Source organism: Coregonus clupeaformis, chromosome 21 (genome assembly GCF_020615455.1).
Source record: "Coregonus clupeaformis isolate EN_2021a chromosome 21, ASM2061545v1, whole genome shotgun sequence".
Classification (NCBI taxonomy): Eukaryota; Metazoa; Chordata; class Actinopteri; order Salmoniformes; family Salmonidae; genus Coregonus; species Coregonus clupeaformis.
This window is the reverse complement of record NC_059212.1, coordinates 18,467,640-18,481,547: the sequence shown is the minus strand read 5'-3', so window position 1 is coordinate 18,481,547 and position 13,908 is coordinate 18,467,640. Positions and strand designations below refer to the sequence as shown.

Below are 13,908 nucleotides of genomic sequence, written 5' to 3'. Positions count from 1 at the left end.
CCACTGAAAAGCATCCCAATAGCATGATGCTGCCACCACAATGGGTATTTTCATACATATACTATATATACAAAAGTATGTAGACACCCCTTCAAATGAGTGGATTCGGCTATTTTAGCCACACCCTTTGCTGACAGGTGTATAAAATCGAGCACACAGCCATTCAATATCCATAGACAAACATTGGCAGTAGAATGGCCTTACTGAAGAGCTCAGTGACTTTCAATGTGGCACCGTCATAGGATGCCACCTTTCCAACAAGTCAGTTTGTCACATTTCTGCCCTGATAGAGCTGCCCCGGTCAAATGTAAGTGCTGTTATTGTGAAGTTGAAACGTCTAGGAGCAACAACGGTTCAGCCGCGAAGTGGTAGGCCACACAAGCTCACAAAACAGGACACTGAGTGCTGAAGCACATAGAGTGGGGTAAAGCTTGCCGCCATTGGACTCTGGAGCAGTGGAAACCCGTTTTCTGGAGTGATGAATCATACTTCACCATCTTGCAGTCCGACGGACGAATCTGGGTTTGGCGGATGCCAGGAGAACGCTACCTGCTCCAATGCATAGTGCCAACTGTAAAGTTTGGTGGAGGAGGACTAATGGTCTGGGGCTGTTTTTCATGGTTCGGGCTAGGCCCTTTAGTTCCACTGAAGGGAAATCTTAATGCTACAGAATACAATGACATTCTAAATGATTCTGTGCTTCCAACTTTGTGGCAACAGTTTAGGGAAGACCCTTTCCTGTTTCAGCATGACAATGCCCCCGTGCACAAAGCGAGGTCTATACAGAAATAGAAATGTTTTGTCGAGATCATTGTGGAAGAACTTGACTGGCCTGCACAGAGCCCTGACCTCAACCCCATCGAACACCTTTGGGATGAATTGGAACGCCAACTGCGAGCCAAGCCTAATCGCCCAACATCAGTGCCCGTCCTCACTAATGCTCGTTGTGGCTGAATGGAGAAGTGTTCAGAAACATATTTTTTTCTTACTCACAATAAAAGTGACTCCAAAATGAGACAATACATTATTCACCATTCAGTTCCTATTGGGCAAAATATAATCTGAAACACAATCAAAACAAACTGCAAATGCATTCAACGAGTGTAGAGTCACAAGCTGTATTTAGTGCCAGGAATATGGGACCAAATACTAAACGTTTGACTACTATAATAAACTTTAAGTTAATTTGTCCAAATACTTACAGTGCCATCAGAAAGTATTCACACCCCTTAACTTTTTCCACATATTGTTGTGTTACAGCTCGAATTTAAGATTTGGTGTCACTGATCTACACACAATACCCCATAATGTCAAAGTGGAATTATGTTTTTAGAAATGTTTACAAATGAATTCAAAATGAAAAGCTGAAATGTCTTGAGTCAATAAGTATTCAACCATTTTGTTATGGCAAGCCTAAATAAGTTCAGGGGTAAGAATGAGCTTAACAAGTCACATAATACATTGCATGGACTCACTTTGTGTGCAATAATAGTGTTTAACATGATTTTTAAATGACTACCCCATCTCTGTACCCAACACATACAATTATCTGTAAGGTCCCTCAGTCGAGCAGTGAATTTCAAGCACAGATTCAACCACAAAGGTTCGCAAAGAAGGGCACCTACTGGTAGAAAAAAAAGCAGACATTGAATATATGAGCATGGTGCAGTTATTAATTACACTTTGGGTGGTGTATCAATACACCCAGTAACTACAAAGATACAGGCGCCCTTCCTAACTCAGTTGCCCGAGAGGAAGGAAACCGCTCAGGGATTTCACCATGAGGCCAATGGTGATTTTAAAACAGTTACACAGTTTAATGGCTGTGATAGGATATAACTGAGGAGGGATCAACAACATTGTAGTTACTCCACAATACTAACATAAATTACAGAGTGAAAAGAAGGAAACCTGTACAGAATAACAAATATTCCAAAACATGCATCCTGTTTGCAATAAGGCACTAAAGTAATACTGCAAAAAAAGTGGCAAAGAAATTAACTTTTTGTCCTGAATACAAAGCGAATTCAACACAACACATCACTAAGTACTACTCTTCATATTTTCAAGCATCGTGGTGGCTGCATCATGTTATGGGTATGCTTATCATCGGCAAGGACTAGGGAGTTTTTTAGGATAAAAAGAAACAGAATAGATGTAAGCACAGGCAAAATCCTAGAGGAAGACTTTCCAACAGACACTGGGAGACAAATTCAACTTTCAGCAGGATAATTACCTAAAACACAAGGCCAAATATACACTGGAGTTGCTTACCAAGACGACATTGAATGTTCCTGAGTGGCATAGTTACAGATTTGAATTAAATAGTATTGGAAATCTATGGCAAGACTTGAAAATGGCTGTCTAGCAATGATCAACAACCAACTTGACAGAGCTTGAAGAATTTTTTTAATAATAATGGGCAAATATTGTACAATCCAGCAGTGCAAAGCTCTTAGAGACTTACCCAGAAAGACTCACAGCTGCAATCGCTGCCAAAGGTGATTCTAACATGTATTGACTCAGGGGGTTGAATACACATCTAATCAAGATACTGTATATTTGGGATTTATTTTCCATAAAGTAAAAAAAGAGTTAGAATTGTTATTCTACTTTTACATTACAGAGTATTTTGTGTAGATCGTTGACAGAAAATAACAGTTAAATCCATTTTCATCCCACTTTGTAACACAACAACATGTGGAAAAAGTCAAGGGTTGTGAATCCTTTCTGAAGGCACTGTATCTGAAGGCACTGTATCTAGTCCCCTCATTTCTAAAAGGTAAAACAGATACAGTGGGGTCTAAAATTATTGACAACCATGATAAAGATGAGGGGAAATGACTGTATAAAATAAATAATTCAAATACCGAGCTATATTGTATGCTCCAAAAAAGGTATTAGCCATTTCTTAGTGGATTTTGATGTGTGCTTGGGGTTATTGTCTTGCTGAGTGTCCCGGATTTTTGTTTACTATGTTACGTCTAGTCTATGACACCAGCCTGGTGGCCCTTCTTAAGGTCAATGACATCATTAACTTTACCAAGTACTAGGACATTTTAGCCAAAAACCTGGTTGCCTGGCACAGGAAGCTGAAACTTGTCCGCAAGTGGATCTTCCAGCAAGACAATAACCCCAAGCACACATCGAAATCCACTAAGAAATGGTTAATTTACCACAAAATCTATATTTTGCAATGGCCAGCTCAGTCACTGGACTTTTTTTTAAATACAATATAGCACAGTATTTGTATTATTTATTTTATACAGTCATTTTTGTTAATCTTTATCAAGGGTCCCAATAATTATGGACCCCACTGTATACAGTGGGGGAAAAAAGTATTTAGTCAGCCACCAATTGTGCAAGTTCTCCCACTTAAAAAGATGAGAGAGGCCTGTAATTTTCATCATAGGTACACGTCAACTATGACAGACAAAATGAGAAAAGAAAATCCAGAAAATCACATTGTAAGATTTTAAATGAATTTATTTGCAAATTATGGTGGAAAATAAGTATTTGGTCAATAACAAAAGTTTCTCAATACTTTGTTATATACCCTTTGTTGGCAATGACACAGGTCAAACGTTTTCTGTAAGTCTTCACAAGGTTTTCACACACTGTTGCTGGTATTTTGGCCCATTCCTCCATGCAGATCTCCTCTAGAGCAGTGATGTTTTGGGGCTGTCGCTGGGCAACACAGACTTTCAACTCCCTCCAAAGATTTTCTATGGGGTTGAGATCTGGAGACTGGCTAGGCCACTCCAGGACCTTGAAATGCTTCTTACGAAGCCACTCCTTCGTTGCCCGGGCGGTGTATTTGGGATCATTGTCATGCTGAAAGACCCAGCCACGTTTCATCTTCAATGCCCTTGCTGATGGAAGGAAGTTTTCACTTAAAATCTCACGATACATGGCCCCATTCATTCTTTCCCTTACATGTATCAGTCGTCCTGGTCCCTTTGCAGAAAAACAGCCCTAAAGCATGATGTTTCCACCCCCATGCTTCACAGTAGGTATGGTGTTCTTTGGATGCAACTCAGCATTCTTTGTCCTCCAAACACGACGAGTTGAGTTTTTACCAAAAAGTTCTATTTTGGTTTCATCTGACCATATGACATTCTCCCCATCCTCTTCTGGATCATCCAAATGCACTCTAGCAAACTTCAGACGGGCCTGGACATGTACTGGCTTAAGCAGGGGGACACGTCTGGCACTGCAGGATTTGAGTCCCTGGCGGCGTAGTGTGTTACTGATGGTAGGCTTTGTTACTTTGGTCCCAGCTCTCTGCAGGTCATTCACTAGGTCCCCCCGTGTGGTTCTGGGATTTTTGCTCACCGTTCTTGTAATCATTTTGACCCCACGGGGTGAGATCTTGCGTGGAGCCCCAGATCGAGGGAGATGATCAGTGGTCTTGTATGTCTTCCATTTCCTAATAATTGCTCCCACAGTTGATTTCTTCAAACCAAGCTGCTTACCTATTGCAGATTCAGTCTTCCCAGCCTGGTGCAGGTCTACAATGTTGTTTCTGGTGTCCTTTGTCAGCTCTTTGGTCTTGGCCATAGTGGAGTTTGGAGTGTGACTGTTTGAGGTTGTGGACAGGTGTCTTTTAGACTGATAACAAGTTCAAACAGGTGCCATTAATACAGGTAACGAGTGGAGGACAGAGGAGCCTCTTAAAGAAGAAGTTACAGGTCTGTGAGAGCCAGAAATCTTGCTTGTTTGTAGGTGACCAAATACTTATTTTCCACCATAATTTGCAAATCAATTCATTTAAAATCTTACAATGTGATTTTCTGGATTTTTTTTCTCAATTTGTCTGTCATAGTTGACGTGTACCTATGATGAAAATTACAGGCCTCTCTAATCTTTTTAAGTGGGAGAACTTGCACAATTGGTGGCTGACTAAATACTTTTTTTCCCCACTGTATGTGCGTCCTCCATCCATTACCTGTATTCAAATGGGTCTGACCATTAGCCCTAAGCAAAACATTCCAACTTTGGGGGACACTCGAAGAGACGACAAGGTTGTCCTTTATTGTACATGATATAGTATCCAAAAACATCTTTGATAATTTGATAATTGCCTTGAGTTTTCATCAAGTAAAACAAATATTAGCCAATTCTGAATTACAATCAGCTCACATTTCCGTGCTGTGTACAGTAAATCTATCCATCCACAGTAACATACCAGAGCTTTGCTGTGCACTGCAGTGTGTAAATAATTATATGCATGCATACTCCTCAGCTGACCCTAGACCTAATTAAGGTTTGCTGTAGTAAACAAGCTCCCAGCACAGCTCAGGCAGTACAGTATTACTTATCTGTATGACCATGGACTGTCTCACTGACTTATAACTCCAGCCAGGCTGTTCTGTTCTGCCTCACTGGGATAATAAGCCCCACTCTGAATATGGATGGGAGAGGAGAACTGGGTAAGCGTATGACACTAACAATTAATTGAGGATGGGTGAGGGCTGGGTTAGTGAATGATGCTAACAATTAATTGAGTATGGCCTGCATAGGTAAGCTAGATCTAGCTCAATGTTGATGTAATGGGAGAACTGTTATCCCATCCATATATGAGACTCTGGGGCTATAGGGAGGGATTCCCTGTGTTTCTGTGTCTATGCAACAGCAGTGTCACCGGCATAGTTTTACAAGCAGTGTTTCACTGCCTTTAATAGATTTACTATATGTTGAGACTAAGCATATTCTACTCCAGTCAACACTGTTCTTGTGTCTTTTATCTAGTATAGTAAAAAAAAAAGTATGATTCATGAGCTTGAGGTAAACGTGAACTACTGTCCTGCTGAAGTCCTGCTAAACATCCCTGAAGACCTGGAGGTTTCCATTTTAGTTTGCTAAGTCCTTTCTAAGTTAATTCAAACATAGAGAAGCTGTACAGTGGCTTGAGAAAGTATTCACCCCCCTTGGCATTTTTCCTATTTTGTTGCCTTACAACCTGCAATTAAAATGGATTTTTTGGGGGGTTTGTATCATTTGATTTACACAACATGCCTACCACTTTGAAGATGCAAAATATTTTTGAGCCTGCATAACTATTCACCCCCCCAAAAAAAAAAGTCAATACTTTGTAGAGCCACCTTTTGCAGCAATTACAGCTGCATGTTTCTTGGGGTATGTCTCTATAACCTTGGCACATCTAGCCACTGGGATTTTTGCCCATTCTTCAAGGCAAAACTGCTCCAGCTCCTTCAAGTTGGATGGGTTCTGCTGGTGTACAGCAATCTTTAAGTCATACCACATATTCTCAATTGGATTGAGGTCTGGGCTTTGACTAGGCCATTCCATGACATTTAAATGTTTCCCCTTAAACCACTCAGGTGTTGCTTTATCAGTATGCTTAGGGTCATTGTCCTGCTGGAAGTTGAACCTCCGTCCCAGTCTCAAATCTCTGGAAGACAGGTTTCCCTCAAGAATTTCCCTATATTTAGCACCATCCATCATTCCTTCAATTCTGACCAGTTTCCCAGTCGCTGCCGATGAGAAACATCCCCACACTCTTCAGTAAAGCCCAGATCTGTGGAGTGTACGGCTTAAAGTGGTCCTATGGACAGATATTCCAATCTCCGCTGTGGAGCTTTGCAGCTCCTTCAGGGTTATCTTTGGTGTCTTTGTTGCCTCTCTGATTAATGCCCTCCTTGCCTGGTTCGTGAGTTTTGGTTATTCTTTCAATTTTTTAATAATGGATTTAATGGTGCTCTGTGGGATGTTATTTATTTATAACCCAACCCTGATCTGTACTTCTCCACAACTTTGTCCCAGACCTGTTTGGAGAGCTCTTGGTCTACATGGTGCTACTTGCTTGGTGGTGCCCCTTGCTTAGTGGTGTTGCAGACTCTGGGGCCTTTCAGAACAGTTCATGTGACACTTAAATTGCACACAGGTGGACTTTATTTAACTAATTATGTGACTTCTGAAGGTAATTGGTTGCACCAGATCTTATTTAGGGGCTTCATAGCAAAGGGGGTGAATACATACGCACGCACCACTTTTCCGTTATTTATTTTTTAGCATTTTTTTAAACAAGTTATTTTTTTTATTTCACTTCACCAATTTTGACTATTTTGTGTATGTCCATTACATGAAATCCAAATAAAAATCCATTTAAATTGCAGGTTGTAATGCAACAAAATAGGAAAAACGCCAAGGGGGATGAATACCTTTGCAAGGTACTGTAGTTGAGACTGAAGTTGGCAGAACAATCAGTGAACTCCAGACAGATAGGTGACTCACAGTGACTCTGATTGGAGCGCTGTGTGATTGGAGGTTGTATTTGTGTGTCCCGGGTGTCCTAACACCTCAGTTACTCATACAGCCTAGAACACTGCTCCCACGCCGAGGACACTGTGTGAAAAATAACGAGCTCCAGACAAAACAATATGGTTTTATAACATTTCCTACAGACTCATCTTAGCACCCAGAACCAAATCAGCTGCTCGGCTGTCACAAGAGACTACCTAAAGACCAACAGAACAAGCTAAAATACATACAGTGCCGTGAAAAAGTATTTGCCCCCTTTCTGATTTTCTCTATTTTTGATACTGAATGTCATCAGATCTTCAACCAAAACTTAATTAGGTAAAGGGAACCTGAGTTTGCAAATAACAACAATTTATTTTATTTTATTTAACTAACAAAGTTATGCAACACCCAATTCCCCTGTGTGAAAAAGTAATTGCCCCCTTACACTCAATAACTGGTTGTAGTTGTTGATCAGTCTCTCACATCATCACTGTGGAAGAATTTTGGCCCACTCTTGCATGCAGAACTGCTTTAACTCGGCGACATTTGTGGGTTTTCAAGTATGAACGGCTCGTTTCAAATCCAGCCACAACATCTCAATTGGGATCAGGTCTGGACTTTGACTAGGCCATTCCAAAACTTCAAATATGTTGCTTTTTAACCATTTTCATGTAGACTTGATTGTGTGTTTTGGATCATTGTCTTGCTGCATGACCCAGCTACTCTTCAGCTTCAGCTCACAGATGGATGGTCTGACATTCTCCTGTAGAATTCTCTGATACAGAGCAGAATTCATGGTTCCTTCTATTAAGGCTAGTCGTCCAGGTCCTGAGGCAGAAAAGCATCCCCAAACCATCACACTACCATCACCATGCTTGACTGTTGATATGAGGTTCTTACTGTGGAATGCAGTGTTTGGTTTTCGCCAGACATAACGGGACCCATCTCGTCCATAATGGGACCCATCTCGTAAATGAAATAAGTATGTAATTGTTGTGTTATTTGTTCACTCAGGTTCCCTTTATCTAATATTAGGTTTTGGTTGAAGGTATGATAACATTCAGTATAAAAAATATGTAAAAGCAGAGAAAATTATAAAGGGGGTAAATACTTTTTCACAGCACTGTATGTGATTCGTGCTTTCTACATACACTATTCTACATACACTATAAAAAATTACAACAAACAACATCCGGCATTATGAGTAATGCAGGTTCCATGTGTTTTCTTCATAGATCTGGGGCAACTTGAGTCAGTTGAGGGGGAGGTGTAAGTAAGAAGCAGGAGAGGTTTTCCATCGGGATCCTCTGTTTAACCCTGAAAGCGCCAAAAGGGGTAGAAATCCTTCTGAAATTTAAGGACATTGTCAAGCAACTAATGACCAACAATAAAAACACAATTTACCATGATTTCTGTGTTAATATGGAGGAATAAAAAATCTCTCTTTTGTATACTAGTGGTGCTGAAAATGCTAAAAATGTTGACTCAATAGTGCTTTGTGATAAAAGCACCACATTTGGCACAGAGGTAGATGTACAGTGGGGTCTAAAATTATTGACACCCTTGATAAAGATAAGCAATAATGACTGTATGAAATACACTACATGACCAAAAGTATGTGGACACGTCCTCGTCGAACACCTCATTCCAAAACCATGGGCATTAATATGGGGTTGGTCCCCCCTTTGCTGCTATAACAGCCTCCACACTTCTGGGAAGGCTTTCCACTAGATGTTGGAACATTGCTGCGGGGACTTGCATCCATTCAGCCACAAGAGCATTAAGAGGACGGGCACTGATGTTGGGCGATTGGCCTGGCTCGCAGTCGGCATTCTAATTAATCCCAAAGGTGTTCGATGGGGTTGAGGTCAGGGCTCTGTGCAGGCCAGTCATGTTCTTCCACAACGATCTCGACAAACCATTTCTATATGGACCTCGCTTTGTGCACGTGGGCATTGTCATGCTGAAACAGGAAAGGGCCTTCCCCAAACTGTTGCCACAAAGTTGGAAGAACAGAATAGTCTACAACATAATTGTATGCTGTAGCGTTAAGATTTCCCTTCACTGGAACTAAGGGGCCTAGCCCGAACCATGAAAAACAGCCCCAGACCATTATTCCTCCTCCACCAAACTTTACAGTTGGCACTATGCATTCGGGCTAGTAGCAATCTCCTGCCATACGCCAAACCCAGATTTGTCCGTCGGACTGCCAGATGGTGAAGCATGATTCATCACTCCAGATAATGCGTTTCCACTGCTCGGTAGTTAGTGTTGCAACCGAGGACAGGCGATTTTTATGCACTACGCGCTTCAGCATTCGGCGTTCCCATTCTGTGAACTTGTGTGGCCTACCACTTCGCAGCTGAGCTGTTGTTGCTCCAAGACGTTTCCACAATAACAGCACTTATAGTTGATCGGGGCAGAAATTTGACAAACTGATTTGTTGGAAAGGTGGCATCCTATGACGGTGCCATGTTGAAAGTTACTGAGCTCTTCACTAAGGCCATTCTACTGCCACTGTTTGTCTATGGAGATTGCATGGCTGTGTGCTCGATTTTATACTCCTGTCAGCAACGGGTGTGACTGAAATAGCCGAATCCACTAATTTGAAGGGATGTCCATATACTTTTGATTATATAGTGTAAATAATTCAAATACTGAGCTATATTCTATTCTATTTTTTTGTTGAAAATTATATTATTTTATACTAATACAACTGCTCAGAAAAAAAGATTTTGTTTAACAAGGAATATTTTTTTCCTCAAAAAGGTAGGGGTCAAAATTATTGACACCCCTAAAGATTCTTAGAAATAAAGTAGTCAAAAGTTTAGTATTTGGTCCCATATTCCTAGCATGCAAGGACTACATCAAGCTTGTGACTCTACAAACTTATTGGATGCATTTGCAGTTAATTTTGGTTCTGTTTTCAGATGATTTTGTGCCCAATAGAAATGAATGGTAAATAATGTATTGTGTCATTTTGGAGACACTTTTATTGTCAATAAGTTTCTAAGCACTTCTACATTAATGTCGATGCTACCATGATTATGGATAATTCTGAAAGAATCGTGAATAATTATGAAAGTTACAGAGGGTCAAAGATCATACCCCCAAGACATGCCAACCTTCCCTGTTATTGGTAATGGTGAGAGGTCAGCGTGACTTGAGTGAATATCCATGGGGCAACCATGGTAACAGTCTGATGTATTAGGCAATACGCCCAGGGCCTTTTCTCAATTGGATTGTCTCACCTCCTGCATCCTCTCTCCTCCGTACTCTCTCGCCTCCTTTTGAAAAAGATAAAGGGTAATCAGGGAGCGGCGGAAAGGAGGGAACATGGCTTGTATGAAATGAGACTCTGCTTCTCTACTCACGTGTCATCAGGCAAATGAAGTTTACAGGTGTGGATCCCCAAATAAATGTGTAAAGTGATCAAAACAAATTAAGTTAGTTGTGCACAACATTTTATAGATAAAACGATAAGTAGCATATTGTTTTTAAATGTGTGCATGCTTTCTCCTCCGACAAAACAAAAGCTGATTCAAAGGGGGTGTGGCAGATTTCAAAACACTTCCGCAAAGTACTCAGGTAGGATATACATGACTATCCTCAATGAAAAGTGGCTATCGAGGAGCGGAGGGCCTTTTCTCATTTGGTCAAGTCTGTCCTCCGCCATCTCTCCTCCGTCCTTTCTCCTCTGTGACCCGGAAAACAATAAGTGGTTGAGTGTCAATACATTAGTAGTCCTCCACTCCTCGATAGCCTCCTGTTGGCGAGGAAGTACAAGCGTATCCTACCTTAGTCCTTCGCAGAAAAGCTTTGAAATCTGCCACACACCCTTTGAATCAGCAACTGTTTTCTCAAAGCATTCAAACATTTTAAAAACGAAATGCTACTTATCCTTTTATCTATAAAATGTCTTGCACAACTAGCTAAGTTATGTTTTTATCACTTTATACATATATTTTAGGATTCCACCCTGTAAATGTCATTTGGGGTGGCAGGTAGCCTGGCGGGTAGGAGTGTTGGGCCAGGAACCGAAAAGTTGCTGGATCGAATCCCTGAGCTGACAAGGTAAAGAAATCAGTCGTTCTGCCCCTGAGCAAGGCAGTTAACCCACTGTTCCCCGATGATGTCGATTAAGGCAGCCCCCCATACCTCTCTGATTCAGAGGTTAAATGCAGAAGACACATTTCAGTTGTACAACTGACTAGGTATCTCCCTTTGCCTGAAGTGCGGTTGGAGAAGGAGAGTCTAATTTCATACAAGTGCATTTTTGTCCACTTTCCCTCTCCTTGCCGCCTCTCCTAGATTACCTTTGACCTTTTTCAAAACGAGGCCAGACAACGGAAGAGAGGGGACGAAGGAGTTGAGCAAACCAATTGAGAAAAGGCCATGGACGCTCTTCAGTTTGCCTACTAACGAATTGACATTTCCTCGACCACTCAACCACTTATCGGCTTCCGGGTCACAGGGGAGAGAGAACGGAGGAGACTTTTTCCCAAATGAGAAAAGGCCCCATGACTAGTGAACCTCCTCATGTCTCCCCCTCCATAGCTGTCCGGTCCATTAGGCAGAATTAATAAAACTCCTCTCAGGTGGCGTGGTGGGCTGCTGGCCTGCTACAGTGTGTTACTGGGCTGCTCCACTGTGTATAATATCGCTTCAGCTCTGTCCAACCGCCTGAAGTGTTTGAACAAGAAACACTAGTGTTGAAAGAAACGGAAATGCTTGCATTTCAAATTGGAGATGCTCTGAGCTGCATCTTCACTCCTAGTCCTAGAATGATGCTGGTAGATAGTGTGTGTGAGAGTTTGCAGGCCTTTTGGTTTAGACCTGAGCACTTTGTGAGGTGATTTAGTTCAGCAAAATCACTTAAATTAGTTGATAAGCTTATTGAGGCACAATACAAAAGCATTCGACTCTATATTTTGCAATATAACCATGCAGTCATTTCCGTCAAGCTCTGTACTCTACAGTGACAAGTTTACCAGCAGCGACTGAATTTAGAGCAAAACTATCTGGATAGTGTTGCCACCCTCAGGACAGATACTGCAATGGCAGACTACATAAGGAGCAAGGTGTCTGTGAAAGCCTCTCAATACTGCAGTTTGTCATGAAATAGTGTCATCCCATCAATACACATCCACTAGTAAGAGAAGAGCAGCGACTAACCTGAGTGACTTTCTTAGTGACCCCGTGTGTGCGGTCCATCAGTTTACAGGGGGCGATGATGTCAATCTCCGCAGACGAGAGGGCCACCAGGGGGTCCGGCCTGTTGTCCAGTGGGTTGAGCTGTGTCGCATGACTTAAGGTCCGGAAGCGGATGAGGTTGGGGTCAGACGTGGAGTCAGATGTAACATTACGCAGACTGGACTTCATTCCGCCTGGGAAGGAATAAATATACACTACCAGTCAAAAGTTTGGACACACCTACTCATTCAAGGGTTTTTCTTTATTTGTACTATTTTTTACATTGTAGAATAATAGTGAAGACGTCAAAACTATAAAATAACACGTATGGAATCATGTAGTAACCAAAAAAGTGTTAAATAAATCAAAATATATTTTATATTTGAGATTCTTCAAATAGCCACCCTTTGCCTTGATGACAGCTTTGCACATTCTTGGCATTCTCTCAACCAGCTTCATGAGGTAGTCACCTGGAATGCATTTCAATTAACAGGTGTGCCTTCTCAAAAGTTAATTTGTGGAATTTCTTTCCTTCTTAATGCATTTGAGCCAATCAGTTGAGTTGTGACAAGGTAGGGGTGGTATACAGAAGAAAGCCCTATTTGGTAAAAGACCAAGTCCATATTATGGCAAGAACAGCTCAAATAAGCAAAGAGAAACGTCAGTGCATCATTACTTCAAGACATGAAGGTCAGTCAATACAGAACATTTCAAGAACTTTGAAAGTTTCTTCAAGTGCAGTCGCAAAAACCATCAAGCGCTATGATGAAACTGGCTCTCATGAGGACCGCCACCGGAATGGAAGACCCAGAGTTACCTCTGCTGCAGAGGATAAGTTCATTAGAGTTACCAGCCTCAGAAATTGCAGCCCAAATAACTGCTTCACAGAGTTCAAGTCACAGACACATCTCAACTCTTCAGAGGGGACTGTGTGAATAAGACCTTCATGGTCGAATTGCTGCAAAGCAAGCACTACTAAAGGACAGCAATAAGAAGAAGAGACCTGCTTGGGCTAAGAAACACGAGCAATAGACATTAGACCAGCGAAAATGTGTCCTTTGGTCTGGAGTCCAATTGGAGATTTTTGGTTCCAACCGCCGTGTCTTTGTGAGACACGGTGTGGGTGAACGGATGATCTCCGCATGTGTAGTTCCCGCCGTAAAGCATGGAGGAGGAGGTGTTATGGTGTGGAGGTGCTTTGCTGGTGATGCTGTCTGTGATTTATTTAGAATTCAAGGCACACTTAACCAGCATGGCTACCACAGCATTCTGCAGTGATACGCCATCCCATCTGGTTTGGGCTTAGAGGGACTATCATTTGTTTTTCAACAGGACAATGACCCAACACACCTCCAGGCTGTGTAAGGGCTATTTGACCAAGAAGGAGAGTGATGGAGTGCTGCATCAGATGACCTGGCCTCCACAATCCCCCGACCTCAACCCAATTGG

The 13,908-nt window shown here is 41.7% G+C and overlaps 1 protein-coding gene across 1 annotated transcript in view; it reads right to left on the bottom strand.

Moving 5' to 3' along the window:
* The window catches only part of LOC121535280 (potassium voltage-gated channel subfamily H member 2), a 54,624-nt gene extending 41,937 nt beyond the window's left edge, over positions 1–12,687 (bottom strand). The window contains exon 1 of the mRNA XM_041842171.1: positions 12,442–12,687. Within this exon, the coding sequence (XP_041698105.1) occupies positions 12,442–12,648 (207 nt within the window). The 5' untranslated portion in view covers positions 12,649–12,687. The remainder of the gene's footprint in view (positions 1–12,441) is intronic.
* Between the last annotated feature and the right edge of the window lie 1,221 nt (positions 12,688–13,908).